Source organism: Megalops cyprinoides, chromosome 25, assembly GCF_013368585.1.
Source record: "Megalops cyprinoides isolate fMegCyp1 chromosome 25, fMegCyp1.pri, whole genome shotgun sequence".
NCBI lineage: Eukaryota > Metazoa > Chordata > Actinopteri > Elopiformes > Megalopidae > Megalops > Megalops cyprinoides.
In genome coordinates this window covers 18,534,392-18,553,493 of record NC_050607.1, presented here as the reverse complement: position 1 = coordinate 18,553,493, position 19,102 = coordinate 18,534,392, and the positions used below count along the sequence as shown (strand labels likewise).

Below are 19,102 nucleotides of genomic sequence, written 5' to 3'. Positions count from 1 at the left end.
CAAAGCATGGCAAGAAAAGGGTTGACGTGTTGTGCATTCTGAGATGCTTTTCTGCTCACCACAATTGTACAGAGTGGTTATCTGAGTTACTGTAGCCACTCTGTCAGCTCAAACCAGTCTGGCCATTTTCCGTTGATCTCTCTCATCAAGAAGTCATTTCCGTCCACAGAAGTGCCCCTCACTGGATGTTTTTTGTTTTTGGTTTTTGAGTTTTTTGAGTAAACTCTAAAGACTGTTGTGCCTGAAAATCCCAGGAGATCAGCAGTTACAGGAATACTCAACCCAGCTCGTCTGGCACCAACAATCATGGCACGGTCAATCACTGAGATCACATTTTTTCCCCATGCTGATGGTTGATGTGAACATTAACTGAAGCTCCTGACCCATATCTGCATTATTCTATGTATTGCACTACTGCCGATTAGCTGATTAGATAATAAGTAGGTGTACAGGTGTTCCTAATAAAGTGCTCAGTGAGTGTGTGTTTATATATACATATATACCAGTATTAAAGCAGTTCTTGACACTGTCTATACCCTACCAGCCTACTCAGTGGCATATTGATTGTTCAGTTGAAACATCTTTTTTCTTCCAGGATGAAAAAATATCTGGATAAAATGAACAAGCAAGAAGCAAAACAAGCCAATAAAAACTTTATATGCTGCTGAAAGTTGTCATGTTTGCCTAAAACGTATAATATGGACTTACTAAGACAACAGATGTGATTATCAAGAAGCCTCTACTAAGGGTGTAACCATACATGGATTTGTATTGTCACATTGATACAAAAGCAATGATGCTGAATTGATGTGAGAATCTAGCAATACCAATTTAAATCATATTCATACAATAAAGTAATACAATTAAATGTGAATGTAAATGCAATATAAATGCAATTAATACAATGAAGTAGAGCACCTGCAACAATCCTAGTTATCTTTGAGCATTATTTCAATGGCACATAGTGAGCTAATGCTCTGACACTATACATTTCATTACAAGCACAGAGTAAGTTTATGTTAAATCATACTATATTGAAATGCGTCAAATCATGTGCAAGTTAATTCTTCGATACTCTGATATTGTGTTTTGTTGCTAAGGTACTGATACTATATCACATCGTTGTTAAGCCAGAGGTTTACATCCCTTGTCTCTGGCTGGAAAATTCAAACCTGAAGCATTCTCTGGCGGTTCTTAGAGAATATAAATTGCAAGGAAACAGGTTGGGCATACCAGACATAGAAAATTGTGCTCTGCAGGGGCCATTAGCTTGGGGTGTCCTTGGTATAGTACATCCAATTATATGCTTTCCCAGGGGTTCACATTCAAATACTTATGGACTTTTTCAAGAAGACCTCAATTTGATTTCAGGCCCTAATTAGAACCACATTAAATGATACCTGCGCCATGTCACACAACTCCAGAACCTCCTAAAAATTAGCCTGATCACATAAAAACAGTGTGAAAAATGAAACATAATCAAGTGGTTTGCTGTAGATGAGAGCGGGCAAACATTATCGGTCCCTGCAATGAGAAGAGGCTGCGGCTAGGCATAAATCACATCACCCAGGGGCACAGAGCAAGTATCAATTCTGTGGAATAGAGACAGAGACAATGGGTCTGGAAAAATAATGGGGGATGGCCCTTCAGTAAACTGCAACCTTCAAGAACCTGCCATCCCATAATACAGATTTCTAGTTGGAGGGGAAAGAGAGACAACAAACATATACATGCATACACATATACACAGTATCAGTCAAAAGTTTGGACACATCTGTTTAAGATAATGGGAAACATTCATTCAAATACATTTTGGTTTAAAGTGCTTGAAATATGTTTCTTGGACAAATATAAATAGTGACGTTGATACCTATGTATGAATTTCTTTCCAAAAACATTTTCAAAGAATTTTTTGGGCTATTTTGAAGAATCTAAAATATAAGATCCCAGAGTCTGTAATAACTGTTCACCTTTTAATCGAAACCATCCTTCAGAGTGCGTGGTAAACACAGGCTAGGTCTTATCCTTATGGACCTGGCAAAAATGATAATGCATTGAAACAAGGCTATACATTTTTCTCAGGTATGACGCGAGAGTCAACATAAGTTATGACTGTCCAGCTCATATTCATTTGTATTTGCTTCACTGTATGTGCCAATCAGCATACAATACTGAGGTGACTATTTCCCGCTCTGAGCTGCTGCTGCGGCCCACCGCTGTAGCGTTTACCACAATTTAGGAGCCATGATGGATCGCAGTGCCTGGGGAGGAAATGAAAGTAAGCCTTCAATCTCTTTGCAGGATGCTGGTAATGCTAATCCCACACTGCAGCCACGTTCTGTGCCCTTCTTGTTCCCTCTCCTGCTCTATCTGCTGCTCTCCTGGCTGGCTCGCCGGGCCCCCAGAGACCTCAGCGGAGGTTAAAAGAGCTATCTGTTGAATGGCTGCGATTATCCGGCCTGACAAAGTGAGCGCCTTCCAGGGCATCATTCCCTCGCAGTGTGTCGACCAATTAACTCCCCTGTCACCAGTTATTTGCATTGTGTTCCATATTTCGGCCTGCTCGCAGCCGGGTGCATTAAGGCAAGGGAAGCACATGCATGTAAATGTGGGTTTGGTGGTGAAGAAAACATACAGTAATCCAAGATATGCACATTTAGAATATGGTGGCTAACTGTTTGTTCATCACACAACCGGGCTCAGATTAATACACTACAACTGCACCACATCACATTTCAGTTGTTTTCATTTAGAACAACTACATTCTGCTTTTTCGAAGATTAGCTAAATCACATAATCCTAAATATTACAGTACTTTTACCTTACAATAGCATTCATGTCACAGCTTTATGTCAATGCAAGGCTGCCATTTGCACCCCTACTAGCTGTCCGTCTACCTCATGCAAAAGCATAGAAACTGCAATATAAAAGTGGTGAAAAGTATGAACGATATCCATTTGGTTCCATTGCACAGTGTTTTCAAATAAATTCAAATTCAACTTGACAGACATTTTTGATACAGTAAAATGCTTGGCACTGTAATGGTGATTATTATTTTTAGTTCTTTAAATGTGTATGTTGAGTAAAATATTATATTTCAGCAGAGAATGAGAGGTCAGAAAGGCATAGAGAGAGAGTGGAAATAGCCATGGGAGAGAGGAGGTGAGTAATTGAGACCTTTATTTTGGGTGGGTGGGTGTGTGGGTGAACAAACTGAAGCTACTTTCATTGTGCAATAGTTAGTTAAATGGACAAAAAGTGGTATATTTTTTGGCAACAGGCATTCCTATAATTCTGATACATTAATGTAATGCTGCCAAATGTCTGGTACTGCGGCTCTATTGCTAAGCCTGCCACTAGCTCAGACATTACCAATGTGTTAAGCACAGTGCAAACTACATTTAATATTACACATATAAGATGATGTTTTTATATCAAAACAGCTCAAGCTCTACAGTAATAGTGATGGGTAACTGCCTGCTTTGGGTGGATTTTTTTCACATTTACCCAACTGCAACAAGTGCCAGGAGAGGAGATTTAAGAAGAAGATACATCGAAGAGTGTTTTTGAGAATTCCAACACATTTTGGCTGTCGGCGAAGTTAACATAGCACCACACGAGGGCCTGCCGGACGTTTCAAAAATAGCACCCCTATGTGGACCGTTCTGTATGTTGGCGGAAAGGTGCCACACTTGGAGCGGAGACCCAGTTTTGCGACCCTGTCGGCCCCGGGAGGCCTCGACGTTAAATCTCATTAACAGTGGGCTCCTCAGGTAACGAGGCGGGAGTTTTTCATAGAAACTGGTCCGTGTCGGGGTCGTTGATGGAGCCACTCCCGGAAATAAAGTTTCAATTAGGAGACGAACACCGCGGGGTGAGCCAAAAACAGTCGGAGAGACACGCCGGAGCCATAAGTGAGGCGGAGACAGGAGTCACAATCAGTTTTTTTTTTTTTGTCGTGTTAGAGAGGACAGAAGAGAAACCATTCAAGACACACTAAATATCACCTCAGGAATTCCACACCACCTGCACCAGTCTCTCCTTACGCCTCCATAGAGTGCCATACTGCGTTGACCTGGTGCTGCAGTTGGCACCACTCTACCAGATACCCATCATTCCCCTGCCCTATTCCCAAAATAAAGCCCCCATCCATCTGACCACAACACGCGCTACATTTCCACAAATGTCACATCGGCTTCACGCACAGCATTTTTGTTCATTTCAGCAAATAGTGAGGTCACGATGTCCATGAAATAAAATAAAAACCATAATGCTGAACATACATTTGCGTGAAAGCTGAACCTTACGCGTGTGGATGGATGATGGAGATTTCTGTTTTATAAATAGAGGGAATCGTTCTCACCCGGCCCTGGTAGCCCTGTGCTGTGCGAAGCCCTGGCAAAATGACCAATTACCATCGCTCTCAGCACTCACTCAATATGGTCGAGTGGCTTTCTGGTGCACTCTGTATTTGAGTGGGTCCGTTTCTGAAGGAAAAGCGGCCCTGTTTCAAACCCATAGAGCTGTTTAAAACCAAGACTAATGCGCCTCAAGTATGTGCCAGCCACCACAAGCACCCCCACCATTAAGATTACAATCCAAAACTCTGGACTGCATCCATTTTCAGCTCAAAGCTCTCTTAGTCTTGTAATGCCCATCAAGATTCTCAACAACGCATCTTACCATGTTTTGCACAGTTCAAGCAATGTGATTACACTTAATGGATCCTAACAGTCTACATACTGGTTAAAATATTTCATTCAAACATTTCATGACAGAGGAGGGATTCACTGCCCTCTTGCAATATACAGAAACTTTATTTCTTTGCAAAGACAGCAATGGTGCAGTATATTCCTCCTCTCTCTAAAATTTCAGCCTCTGGCTTTGTTCATGAGCACCTGAAAACATTACATTAGTCAGACCAGTGAGTGTGAGCATAACACCATTCAAGCCCTACCACAAGACAACTTGTGCAACCTGACTAGGCAACAGAGGCCAAGTACACTATGATACATCAGTCACTAAAAGACACATTAGGTGTACAGATACAATCTCTGCTACGCATTCAAACACTTGAATTTATTTGAAATTATTTTAAGAGCTAAACTGTTATGCAATGAGAAAATATAATGCATTAACTGATAACATTTTAAAACACGTTTAGCTGGTTATTTTTGCAGCACAATAAACCGCAGGATCACATTTATTTTCCATCCTCGGCTTGTACATCTCCAATGATGTGGAGTGTCTTGGTGAAACCAAATTAGCCCAAAGCGTTCAAATGCTGAGGAAAAACTGGGGGAAGTCTACAGATGTTATTCCAATGGGAGAAGAGCAAACAATTCAACCAACCGCACACAGCAGTCTCCCAGGATTCACAGAAAAGGATTCTGGGAGAAAGAGAACAGAATGTGAACTTCTACGAGGACCACATGGACAATCACAGAAATGTACTTTGCGCCAAAGCATCCAAAATGCAAATGCAACTATATTTAACTCAACCTCTCTGTGTAATTTCATTTCAGAAAGTTGTCTGAAATGGAATAAGAAAAAAACAGCACCCCTTCCAAAAAACTAGCAGACCTAATATGCCACATGTATTTATAATGTCGCAGATGGAAGACCCACCTCTTCAGACTGCATGTTGGTTCCACCTCAATCAATCCCCCCCCCCCTCCCCCCAACACCTGCTACCTCTAGTATTTGATGTTTATTTTACGTGTAATATTGTGATGTATTTCAGATTCTGTGTTCTGGTGTACTTGGTTTCCATATCCTAGACAGGTTGTACAAGTTAACTTGTGGTACCACTTGAATAGTGTTACACTCACACTCTCTGGTGTGGGAGTGTTGTTAGCCTGGTCTGATACTGTTGCTCATTTAACTTGAATGGATACACTTCGGTTCTATTGAGCTGGAAGCTGGTCTGGATAAGAGCGTCTGCTAAATGCATGTAATGTAATGTATTGTATTAAAAACATTAAAAACATAAAAAGATCAATTTAAAACATTTACATACACTATGACTTGTGTCTTAAATGATAATTCGAACAGCCTCATTTGATGAACATCTATTTTTGCATGGCAAGGAGAAGAACTATCTAGCAAACTCCACTTTGGATGTCTATTTGTTCACTTCAGGGAGCAGAGAATAAAGAACAGTATGCCTTTTGCCTTTGCCAGACTGTTTCATAAGCAGATCAATAGTCCATTCTGTAGTCCAATCGAACACACTATGTGTATCTACATCTTCATTTTCTGTGTTTATGTGCACAGCTCAGAGTCTCAAGGAGTTTCTTGTCCTTACCGGTAAAATTATAAACACGTCTGGAAGACTTTTCTCTCCAGAAAGCAGCCTTACTTAGCAGCTAAGGCTGACGAGGTCTGGTGACAGCCACACGCTTATGTGAGATGTGGAGGATCATTCATTGTTACGCACTTGACCTGTAAGTGTTGGGAAAGGCCTACCGTGCCCTGATTCAGGGGGTTGGACCAGCTGAGCTGTTAGCTGCTCTGCCCTGGCATATACATCATCTGGGTTTGGAGCACACTTGTCACCGTGCTGTCACGCCTGTCCCGCAGCTGGTTAGCGGGTCTGTCCCGGGCAGATCAATGGGATCCATTTTTCATTTACCAGCAGTACCCCCCCCCACCCACCCCGATGAGGGGAAATGCACTCTGGGTAAGCGTGAGGCCATAACAATCGACAAAGGCACACATACATCCACAGAATTGGATCTGTTCCCGAGCCACTGCTGCTGTGCTTAAACTGGTCACAACACCGCCAAACAGAAAGCAGTTAATCTCATCACTTCACGTTCATGCCTGTTTGGACCCAGGAATTTACTTCAGAACATCTGGAAACTATCTGAAAAAGGACTCCAGGGAAAGTTGTTTGTGGGATACAGTTGGACACCACACACTAAGCGGGTGGACCTCACGATGCAGATTCATAAATGCCTGGTGCATGTGACTAAATACTCTTCAATGACCTGTGTGCCATTTAAACTGGAAACATTACATTACATTCATTTAGCAGATGTTCTTATCCAGAGCGACTTCTAGCACAATAGAACATAAGTGTATCCATTCAAGCTGAATGAGCAACAGTGTCAGACAAGGCTAACAACACTCCCAGACCAGTGAGTGTGAGCATAGTACTATCCAAGCCCTACCACAAGTTAATTTGTGCAAACTGACTAGACAAGGGAAGCCAATTATACTACAACTGTACACATGCACACACACACGCACACACACACACACACACACACACACCTCTTATTTAGAGGGATATAGCAGTGGCCCACAGGTTCAGCTTCAAGCCCAACCCCCATTAGCAGTGGCTCTACAAGCAACAGTGGGCTACCTCCTCTGAGGGAAAAAAAACAGCACAACTCCTTAGAGGCAATGAATAAACTGGATGGCACCTTCTGTCCCTTTCAAAGCACTTCTATGTTGAGGGGGTGAATAATTTCAAACACCCACCACTTTCTAGCACCCTCCATGGTGATACATGGTAGCTGCTCTGAAGCAGGGGGCCCACTGCATGGTGAGTCCCTCCCTCTCACACAAAAGTTCTTCAGGATCCTCGAAAGGCTGCTATGAAGTTTCAAGCTGGAGACGATCTCAGGATGACGTGCTGTATATCAAAGTGGAATCCGTGCATGCATTCAAAGACAAGACGCGTCAGCGCCGGTTCAGAACTCTGCCGCGCGCCCCCGTTTGATCGAGACACAAAGGGTTCGCCCCCGATCGGCTTCGCCCTCCGTCAGCTCGATTCGGGTATCAACCTGACGCGAACTCGGAGTGATGACAGCATCCTTCTCGCATCCTCCAGAGCTGCTTCTCAACCTCAGGTTGATGGGAGTGGGCAAGACTTTCTAGCAATGCTATCTAATACAGCTGGCTATGAGAGCCTGGGGTTTGCTACGAGCAACACAGCTGGAGAAAAGCTTCACCACTGGGTCTTACGACCTTCCTGTTGGGACTCCCTGCTCAGTCTCAATCCCATTAAGACAGATAGCCAATTAGGGCATAATGATGCCAAATCTGATTAAGAGAGAATCCAGGAAGCACTCGTACCAATGTAGCTGGAGTAACACATACTGTAAATATTTCTTGACTTCAGTCATCGAGATTCTCTGACAGCTACCTATAGAGAACCAGCAGAGAACTCCGTACAAAATAAAGAACTGTCTTCCCAGTTTTAAATCCCAAAACGACATCTCAAGATGGAGCTATATATAATGCATTTGAGATGCATTATTCGAAAGAAAACAGACTTGAGCCAGATGGCACGTTTCCAAAGCATTATGAAAGGTATTGGAATGTCACTGGGGAAAATACAACCGCATATATGCATGTATGCTTGCACGCACACACTTTTCCTATCTCCGTTGCATATAGAAAAAGGTACATGAAGCTTTTCTACTGTGTTATACTGTTCCATACAGTGAGCATTCAATGCATATATGTAATTGAAACATAAAATGAATTTTAGTATTCTGGAAAAAATATTTAAAGTATTTGAAAATGAAAATCACAGACAGTGTTTAGTTGGCTTTGACAAGCACACGTCAGATCTATAGGGGAACCTATGTAGCAAGGAGCCACCCTACAGAAGGTGCAATATAAATATGCATTCAGCAATTCTCCGAGCATGCATGTCAAGACATGTCAAGACCCTGAAGATGGCACAGCTCTCTGTACCCTGCTAGGCTATTCTTCACAGCATCCACAAAGGCCCCTGTTCCAAATACCAACTTAACAACAGAAAGCAGGGCAGGACCAGAGGAAGATGGACAGATTTTTCCTTTCGGCTCTCGCTATCAAAAGGAAAGGGGCGGAGGCGACACGTTGCATTAAATTACTGTCATTTAAGAGCAACTTATACAGGTTACAATTTGGCATACTACCCATTTGTACATCTGGATATTTAATGAGGCAATTTTGGGGGTAAGTACCTTGCCCAAGGGTACAATGACAGTGCCCCAGTGGGAAAGCAAATACACAACCTTTTGGTTATGAACCCTGCACATTACACACTACGCCACACTGCCACCCAGAAATGCTAAAAGGGGCGGAGTCATCTTAGAAGATACAGCTTTTCCTTCTTACCAATTGTCTACGATTCAATGTGCACCCCCCCCAGGGACCACCGATCCCAGAACAAGAAAAAGGAGGATTGGTTGACACAGGAGATTAGAGCCAGGGCACAAGGTTGCAGTCAGGCGGATCGCCTTGACGGGGTTACAAAACACATCAACAGAGCAGGCAGTAAGAAAGAAGAAGAGACAGCCTGATTGCCTTCTTCAAGACCTCACCCATAGCTGGGAAATAGAGTGGTGTTGGCCATAGAAAGATGAGGTTTTATTCATCAAATAAATATGATGACACGCCAGTGTCTTGCACAAAGAAATGTAACCTCTGCCTGCGATTCCCCTTTAATTCTGTGCATTGTCCAGTCTGTCTGTCTGTCTCTCAGCCTCAACATTTGCTAAATATGAAACCCAGTGTGACAGCCAAGGACTGTTAGCCAGCACAGTGCGAAACTAAGCAACTTGGAAGAAAAAAAGCTTCTTGTTTAGCATCGACTACTAGAAATGAAAATGTATTCCTCCGAGACAAACAATCTCTCTCCCCCAGACATGAGCACGGCCTCCCTAATTGTGGCTGCCAAATGCCATGTCGGATTCATTGATCTGACATATATTAAGTTTCCACCAAAAGGCAGCCTAAATCCGCTCCAGTGTGATATATCACTGTCTTGGTGCAGCTCCATCTTCGTTGCTGGCAGGCACAGAGCCAGCGCAATGCCAAATCTTCACTGTTGGCACCAAATTCAAAATACCAGAAAGGGTAGCCTCTTTAAGAACATACTTCTGTAGCTCTACAATATCCATGAGCGCTCCTGTCCCTGTCTGCTGTTGAGACTGAAGCGGTCTTTCCAGACCTCCTTCTTTTTGTTGATTAAATGTGTTTGTTTTCGGACAGGACCTTGGGCAGTTTGGGGAGGGTCATTTCTGGTTTTGACAGAAATGAAAATGCACCCTTTATCTGTTAATGAAAAAAATGTGTGACTGCTTTGTCTGGGAATCTATAGAGTGTCATTAAAACCAGCACATCCTTCCATTTAATGAAACTTCAAGTAAAATTCCAGACATGAACAAACATGGAAGACTAAGACTGTAAATGTTTTTTTTTTTACTCAAGAGACTGTGTGTGAGTGTGTTCTGTCAGGTTTTTTTTTTGTTTTTGTTAATGAAGATACAGTTCTTATTATTCCATTCATTCGATGCTGTGTACCTAACTCCTCCTTCAGCTTTTCAGCTACACTTATAAAAACTGGCCAATACCCTTTGCTAGCATGGGACTGCGTTTCTTGCGCTTTTTGTGTCAGTACGCAAAACATTTCTTGGGATATTTAGCGTTTTATGCGTAAAATATATTGACTATCCCACAAACATGGATAGAAGGTTCAGATTCTGAACTATCGCATGCAACTGACGTAACAGACTGCTACAGCTGCCACATATCTGTATTTGCAACTGTACCATCTGTTTTGCTAGGGTTGCCTTTAACTATGAGGCACAACGGCGCCTCACATTTAACAGCGACCGCAGATGCAGATTCAGGCGTGAACTATCAAGCTTCCAGCCTCAATCGTACACTCTCATGCCCCTTTACGAAATCTCAAAATCCATTCACAGATCTTTTGATAAAAGTAGACCTGGGGTAGCAAGCAAGATACATGACTGAAAATAGAACTTGCAAGCTAATTAGCGCCCTGTCGACTTAACTAGCTAGCAAGGGCGTATGATAGCTAAAGTGTAAGCGACTTGAGATAACTACGCGAGAAAAATGACCTTCCTGGCTATTGTGGCTAACATGGTAATGAAATAGGTAGCCTGCGAGTATTGTAGCTACTTAGCATGATAACAGGTCAGTTTGTGTTGATTACTATTTCGCCACGGGATACAAATTTCTACGCATCAGGTGACCAAATGTATACCTCTGTGGTGATCGCAATTAAAATAGCGATCTTATGAACAAACTGTAGCCTACTACTGTATTATCCAACACATGAGGGATAGGCTGTTGATCCACTAATTCGTAGGCTACTCGCCACAGACTGCTACATCTGGGTAAATGACAGCACACAATTGCCGTGAAGCGATATGGCAATATCATATCATATACAGGCGTCTGTTGTATTTTTAATTCACAGACGTCGTTTAGAAAATACGGCGAATATAATATACACAATGTAAATGTTCTCTTAAACTGTAGGCGACAGTAGCCTATAATTAAATGAGGGGACACTTAAACTCAAGGCTATCCGTAACTAGTATTTAACTTATGAGTATAATTAGTTGTCATAACTAGCTGTCGGCAAAGCAAACAAGTAGCAGACACGTGCTACAGGTAGTTTGGCTTGCAGAACAGAGCAGAACCCAGGCGTCGTGTGAAGCTGCAAGTCTTACAGGCGGCGACTATGAGCAAACCCACTGCCCCGACTCCGCTATCCTGCAACGCATTGGAAAAGTTGGGCAGATTTTACGAACGTGCTGTGCCACTACAGGGCAACACCGCCATCCACTTTTTGGAAGATAAATAAATAAAAAAAAAAACCCGAATATGGTAGCTTCATCATAAGCACTGTTCAGGGGTTCCTTAAGCGAGAGAAAACAGAAGAAACGTAGTCACTCCATACTCCAGTTTACATGCATATTTTTAATAATCATTTGCGGATGACTAGGGCCACTGGATAAAGTAGGCGTAGCTGTTAACCACGCATAGAGGCACCGAGACAGAGCTGATCGAAAGTTGCCTCCCGAAATGGTAGCTCCCATTCTATCAAGTAGCTATATCGTACACATTGAGTAAGTGCGTCTTTGTCTGGTTTATGCTCAGATGGTATCATACGGTGCGTTTTGTTATTAAAAACAATGTAAGTCATTGGTTTGAGCGAGGTTTGGGACTAAAGGAGATTCAACAGATCCCGCAAAGCATCGGTGGCAGAATGATTTGACAGCGCTGTGTAGTCCGAATAACATTTGCATCTCCGAAATGTTCCACTGCGTGAGGCAAAGCGATACTGTATATTTATTCCGCCGGTGTTGTGTTAGCAAACACATTAGCGCAATGCATGCCTCTCACAAACAGCTGGGAGTCGCATGCTCACGACCCGGGCTCGACGTTTCACTCCCCGATACTTACATGAGTTGTGTGGGAAACTGCGCCGCAGAAAAACTGTTTAACAGGAGTAAAAGCACGGCGACGGATATCCTGCAATCATCCATGATGAGTCCGAATTCCCCGAGCGCGAACGATGCGTGAGACACCTTCAAGTCCGCGACTCCACGGCTGCTTCTACAGTGACACTTCGCCGGATAACTGTCTGATACCCCGCTAGCTAATCTGCTCAGCCGCCATGAGGGCTACTTTGAAACTGATCTCTGCTGGGTTGTTTCTGATGGAGCTTTTCCCTTTGTTTTTCCCGATCGTGCCAGAATCGCCGATGTACATCCAAAGATGCGAGCGCTGTGGTCTTTATTATATGGGGTCGACGTATTGCCCGTGTCCCCGGTCTACAATGGGAAGCGCGTATCCGACCCCCCACCAAATCAGTTCAACAGCCCCCCCCCCCCCCTCCCCTTCGATTGACGAGCACGCACCGCCTTCCATACAAGGAAATAGAGGACTCACCAACTCTGCGGCGGGCTGATAAAATCAACCGCCGCCTCCTCTATCAGATACAGCGCTCAAGCCCACTGATACAGACCTGCTCGCAAACTTGGGAGGCTTAAAGGCACAAGCAGTGTTAGATGTATCAACTTAAACACCGAATAAACATGTTACTGCCGGAATTAACATTTGTAGCAGCGCTTGAAAAAGCGGTTACTGTTGAATGAATGAAACAAAAATAGACAACCTATACACAGTGTATTCCTTCGAGGTATAATTACAGAGGTGCGGCTTCAAATCCGCGGTGCTCATAATTGTTGTCAGTTTTAAGTTAAGATAGAATAGATCCCCTCGATATTTTATACAGCTCCAGATTTTGCTTGCGGAAAGTACCACTTACTGATCTTCATCACAACTGTGGTTAAGGAGTCAAGCATTCCAAGAAAAAAGCGTTGTCCTTTCAACGGAGAACCGTTTGAATCTATAACGCGCTGCGCCCACATGATAACTAAATGCACCAAGGATTCTCACATTCTCACTACATGCAATTCTGTTTGCTGTGCGCTGAATAAATACCAGTTTCGGATTTCAGTGGCTCGGAACTGGCTTATTAGTGAGGTCTGCCCTTCCACCTTTGCCCGTGAAATCGACATTTGCCAAGATTGAGACCATCACAGCGAGTGGTCGGGCTCGTATTACAAAACTGGGATGTACTGCGATCAAACTCGTAGATTGCCGAGGAAGCAATTTACACAGCTGTTGAGGTGCTATCATTCTTTGTGATTTAGCGTACTGTTGCTTTTTTAAAAACTGAAAATGGAATGTTCACAAAGGGATCAATTTTTCTAAACAAATGTCCCATCACAAAAAGTTTAAAAGTTAAAGAAATTAGCCTTGATCGCACCAAATCACAATCGACAGATGCATTATTACTAGTGGCTTGAAACTGGAATAAGGCGATTGTCTGCATTTACAAAAGAGATCAATATTGGCCTAGTCAATGACTGTTACTTTTCTCTATTATTGAAAAGGAACGTCATACGTTTGCTCGATTCTGAATTTACTCCTCCAAAATGCATTGTTGTACGAACGCTTCGCTGTGTCTTTGACTATAAAATATGAAAATATTGTGTTTTACAGACGCCGTCGTGAGATTGTTTTCAAGATCTTTTTAAGATCCAGCGATGCAAAGGAAGATACATTTTACATAGTTTAAAACTAAAATTGGACGTATGTGTCTTTCGATTTTAAGAAGTTTATTATTTTAGAACATTGAAACTACTTTGAACATCACCAAGACGAAGTCACTTTCAAACCAAGTATCAGCGCTCTTTTAATAATTATAGACTTAAATTTAAGTTAAACAACAGACCTAAATTAGAGCATCCTTGAGCATAATTTTTGAGTTTCCCCCCAAACTGAGGGAGAGACAAAATAAACCAAGAAAAAAAAATCATTCATCATCTCAGCTGTGCAGGAAAAAGGCTGGAGGTTCCTCATTAGGTGTTGATTGAAAGATGAGGGTGTTGGTGGACAGAGATAATCGTAGAGTCAATATATTGTTGGGCATAAGTGGGAACACTTTGGCACTTTGGAGACCTTCTAAAAATCTTTCTTACTGCAGTAACACAATAGGTTGGTCTGTGCCAGAGAGCAGCCCTTTTCTTTTTCTTGGCCTAATACTTTCAGACACTATACCTTGTCACCGCTGCCCTCAGTTTAAATCATTTAATTATTTGTGCAGCCAAATACTATAGCATGTTCTTTTGTACTTCAGCGTGTGGACCTGAAAGCTGACGTTCTCTTTCTGTGTTATGTTGTTTTGCCGGGACAAACTTGAGTGCTTTAGTCCTCACTTCCATTAAAATGTTTGTTACTTTATTATATTACTGGTATTTAGTAGATGCTCTTAACCAGAGAAACTCGCAGGGGTGTGAGTACAAAGTGCATCTAAGAAAGTTTCACGAAAAGCTGTACAAACTGGACAATACCAGCCATATCTGCACGTGTGTCAGTGTCAAACACAATTCTGAGATCATAATTACGTGCTTGGTTCATTTTTTTGTTAGTGTAACACAATATACCCAACAGTAGGACGACACCATTCCAGACGGAAAGCTACCCTTACACTTGTAAAATTTCCACATATAAAATAACACATAGGGGGAACGGTATAACAAAATTGTAATTACAATTTGTACATAACTTACACAACAACCCCAATTTGTATGAGGCTAAAACAGAGCAAATATTTGAAATAAATGATCTCGCGCAACTGTGAAACATAGAAATGGAGGTGAATTATCAACATTGAAAATTGTGGTTAAACCACTTTGTACTTTGCTTGAATCACCCCACACATTAGTAAATTGAAAATGATTAAAATAACCTAATACACTCATGAATATCATCATGTTCCTGTAGACAGACAAAACGTATTAGCCAGAATATGCTGACTGCTGAGGATGATTTAAACCCAAAATACTATAATAATACCAAGCGCTACAAAACAGTACACCATAGCACCTTCAAACATACCCTTTGAAAACAATCAGCAGTCTCTAATTATAGCATTCTTTAACATACACTACCTAGAATATGCACAATGCTTATATACATAAATGACTGACAATATTGGAAATATTGACAGAGCACTGTCAATCAGCGTATCCAAGAATGGGTTCAGAGCTGTCATGTCAACTTATCCTTCGACATGCACACACCAATTATAACCATGCACAAATATAGCAACAAAGAGCTCCACACGCCACAGTCATTGCCTTCATCAGCACATCATGCGCACACTGCGGGGGAAACGGTCTACTGAGATTATTTAGCATGTAAATATTATTCAAGAAGATGCATGTTTTGAGAGAACGTAGACGGTGTAATAATGGATGCTATGTAAAATGCGCTCTAGATTTCAAAGTCGTCAGAAAACCGTATGAGATAAAAGATTATGCCTGCTCTGCTTGTATGGAGCAAACAGCATGCTGTAGTGTTCTCTCAGCCACTTATATTTCCTCTGGTGGTCTGTAATAATGGAAGCACTGTAAAGGCTAAAGCTGCATGTGAATTAAGCAAACAGGTGAGACGAGACACCACAAACAGGGTGACGCTGTTTGAATCGAGGCGAAGCTCCTCCGAAAGGATTTTTTAACAAACATGAGATTTAGGAAACGTTTCATACAGGTAGTTGCGCTGCGCCCGAGCGGGAGCTCTCCAAAACCGAAGAGAGCCATTTCACGGACCGCACAGAGAGGAGAGGAGCGTGAAGCGCGCAGAGGCTCAGTCCTGTAACGTGCGATGCGGCCTTGTCCGTTGTGCTAATGGAGCTGCTCCATTAGCATCAGAAAGGGGGCTTTCAACAGCAGCCCCCTGATTCTCCTGCATTCTGAGGTCAGTCAGCCGTTTGAACATCATGGAAAAAGAAGTCATGGAAACAATGCAACTTCTATTCAACACAGTAGTGTAGGTATATACATAAATATACCTTTACCTTGAGTTCCTTTACCTTGAGTTTTTTTTATTATAAATTGATTGAACAATAGGTAGGGATCATAGAAAGTGGAGGCTTTGTTAGGAAAATTATCCTTCAGTATTTTGAATAACAGAGTTTCTTTTTTTCGTTTGTTCCCACAACATTGTAAAGAATTCCATAAGCGTGAATACGAAATGAGCGCGCTCTTGTTAATACACAACAGACTGACAACCGTTGTGCGACCCAGTGGGAGGGAAAAGGGACTGTTTTTGATATCGCGGAATTCATTTCATTCAAATAAGCTGCTTTATTTCTGACAACTGCCGACAGCTGCAGACAACAAATATCATTTTGGAACATGCCATTTAAATTAGTCATACTGGCAGTGCGTAATGAGCTGGTGTGTGTGTTTTTTTTTTCACACTTGTCTGAATTATCGGTCACACCGTATTAAGTCGGCAATATGCCTTTCTAATTACATTGTGGTTAGATAAGTATTAGCTGCCCTCCATTGTAATGAGGCTAGAATTGTCACAAAGGCGAGCGAAGGATTGCATTAATGTTACAGCAGAGGGTAAAATCAATTTATTGAAATTACACGTGTAATTACATGAGAGGAATGTTTCATTCATGGTCCACATAGCGGACTAGAGAAGGAACAGAGTTTACACCCCTCTCTGATTCGATGATCCCAAATGTGTTGTGGTGAATGACAGACTAAGACTACTGGAGCTGCGCTGCTGTTAAAAATGTAATTGCACAGATACACTGCCAACTCCAGACTGCTACCGGTTCATTCACTGTCATGAAAATAACCTTTTTTTTAAGGAGGCATATGCTGAGCACCTGCGATACATCAATGTTTGAAGTATTTTTGGTAACTGTCATCCAACCGTTAGCCAACAGCCCTGACCCACAAATCCAGGCGAAAATCATCGCAGTGACTATCCATATACTGCTGACAGATAAGAAGCCTAAGAAAGGCAGGCATCAACTTCCAGTTAGCAGTTCTCTGGACATTAGCATACGCATTAGATTGGATGTTGGTATGAATATCTTACAGGAGGCCACTCCCCGCCATCTTGACATGAGTAGATGAGTCAGTCAGGTCTCATGTTATACTGAGGTGAGATTTTCCTGCTGCAGAACAGATCTTAATGAGAACAGGTGAGAATAATGGTGGCTCATTGACTCAGTGATACTTTTTTTTTTAAAAAATATGGAATGCCCAAAGCTTTTTTCCCACTTCCCTCTCAATTTTGGAATTCCCAGTAGCTGCAACCCACATGGACAATCTGGGAGGAGACAAACATGTACCCTTCCTTCAAAACACACGATGTCAGCCACCCACTGCATTACACACCATAGTCCCCGTGCCAAGCTTGCACAGACGTGAGTCAGAGGACACTTCATATGCAGCTTTATGCAGGCAGAGTACGGGTGCCCAGTTGACCAGCAGGGGGTGCTGACGACCCATGGGACAGACAAGCCCCTGGCCGACCTACTCACCCCTACAGGATACCCCCAGCGCTTTTACTGATTGGGCCACTCTGCAGCCTCTGGCTCAGGGGAAGTTTTGAGCAGCCCTGCAAAAGCATTTTCACAAATGTTACTAAGCAGAGTAGCCAATATGCATTTGTTAACCTGCATCAAACCATAATTCAGTCAAACACACCTCTTATATAAAGCTGAGGATTTACGACAACATTCCTCTTATCATTTGGATTGTCAGCAGAATGTTTTTAACTGGTGTGACTGATTAATTGATGTTTTTGTTTTAGAACAAAGAAATGGGTGGAAATAGATAAGGTGACGATGCAGATATGTGATAAAGCTGACCCAAGACATTGCAAATGTTAAAAGGGTTAAATGCACTAAGGGACCACCGCTATGATACAGTTCCATGGTGTCAGAACATGATCATTTGTTTCTGTATTTCTTGATTTCGCTATATTTATTTTTCATGTAACTTGACACTTAGTATTTGAATTTTAGTTGAATAAGCAACTAAATGCATTTCCCAAGTTGCATTACATTATATTTGCATAGTAGGTGCTCTTAATCAGGGTGATTTAACACACTTTTTTTCATGTTATCTCTTTACAGAACTAGATACTCACTGAGGATGGTGGTAGGGTAGCTGGTACCCATCTCAAGAGTACAAAATCTCCAGTCCGATCTGGGAAGTGGATTGACAAACAAGATTTACAAATCCTGCCCATTACCACTATATCATTCTGATGTTCAAGTAATTATATACCCTTAGGCTTCCTTTTGAATATTGTATACACTTTACATCAGTCATTTTGTTTCTTTTGGAGGTTTTACAAAGGAAAACATTTAACATTTATTTTAAGGTATATAAAAGGTCTTCATAATCATTTATATAAAATAAATACAATATAAATACCTAAATATAAATAAGAATGTATTCTCCCACTAATAAGTAAATGAGTATTTTTTTTTTAATCTTCGGAGGAAAAAATACCCTAATCAATAAAAATAAGCAAATTGTCAATGTCAGCATTGTGTAATATTTCAAAGAAGCAAGACTTAGCAAGTTAATATTAATATTATATTGCTTTTTAAGGGAGATTTTGCGGGCTGTGTGTGTTTATAAATGTTGTAATTTAAAAGGTTATACATATAAATCTGAAATGAATACAGCAAAAAAAAAAAGTGCGATAAAAACAATTTTAAAACCTATATAAATTATTTTGATGTTTAACTGAATAATGATTAGAAATTATATGGCTTTTTGTTTTTGTTTGTACTCTGCCTCACTTGTAAGTCGCTTTGGATAAAAGCGTCTGCCAAATGAACAAATGTAAATGTAAAATAAATGTAAATGGCAGTGTTAATGGTTTATCGTTTTCAGTGCCAGTTTTATAACTGTGCGAACCACACTATATTTGCGGGAAAAAATGGAAA

General features: G+C 41.6%; 1 protein-coding gene across 2 annotated transcripts in view; it reads right to left on the bottom strand.

The window, feature by feature from the left end:
* Window positions 1-12,612, bottom strand: part of LOC118771794 (voltage-dependent calcium channel subunit alpha-2/delta-1-like) — a 157,054-nt gene extending 144,442 nt beyond the window's left edge. For both annotated transcript variants that reach the window (XM_036519832.1, XM_036519834.1), the window contains exon 1: window positions 12,223-12,612. In XM_036519832.1, coding sequence (XP_036375725.1) covers window positions 12,223-12,305 — 83 coding nt within the window. In that variant the 5' untranslated portion in view covers window positions 12,306-12,612. The remainder of the gene's footprint in view (window positions 1-12,222) is intronic.
* Window positions 12,613-19,102: the final 6,490 nt, after the last annotated feature.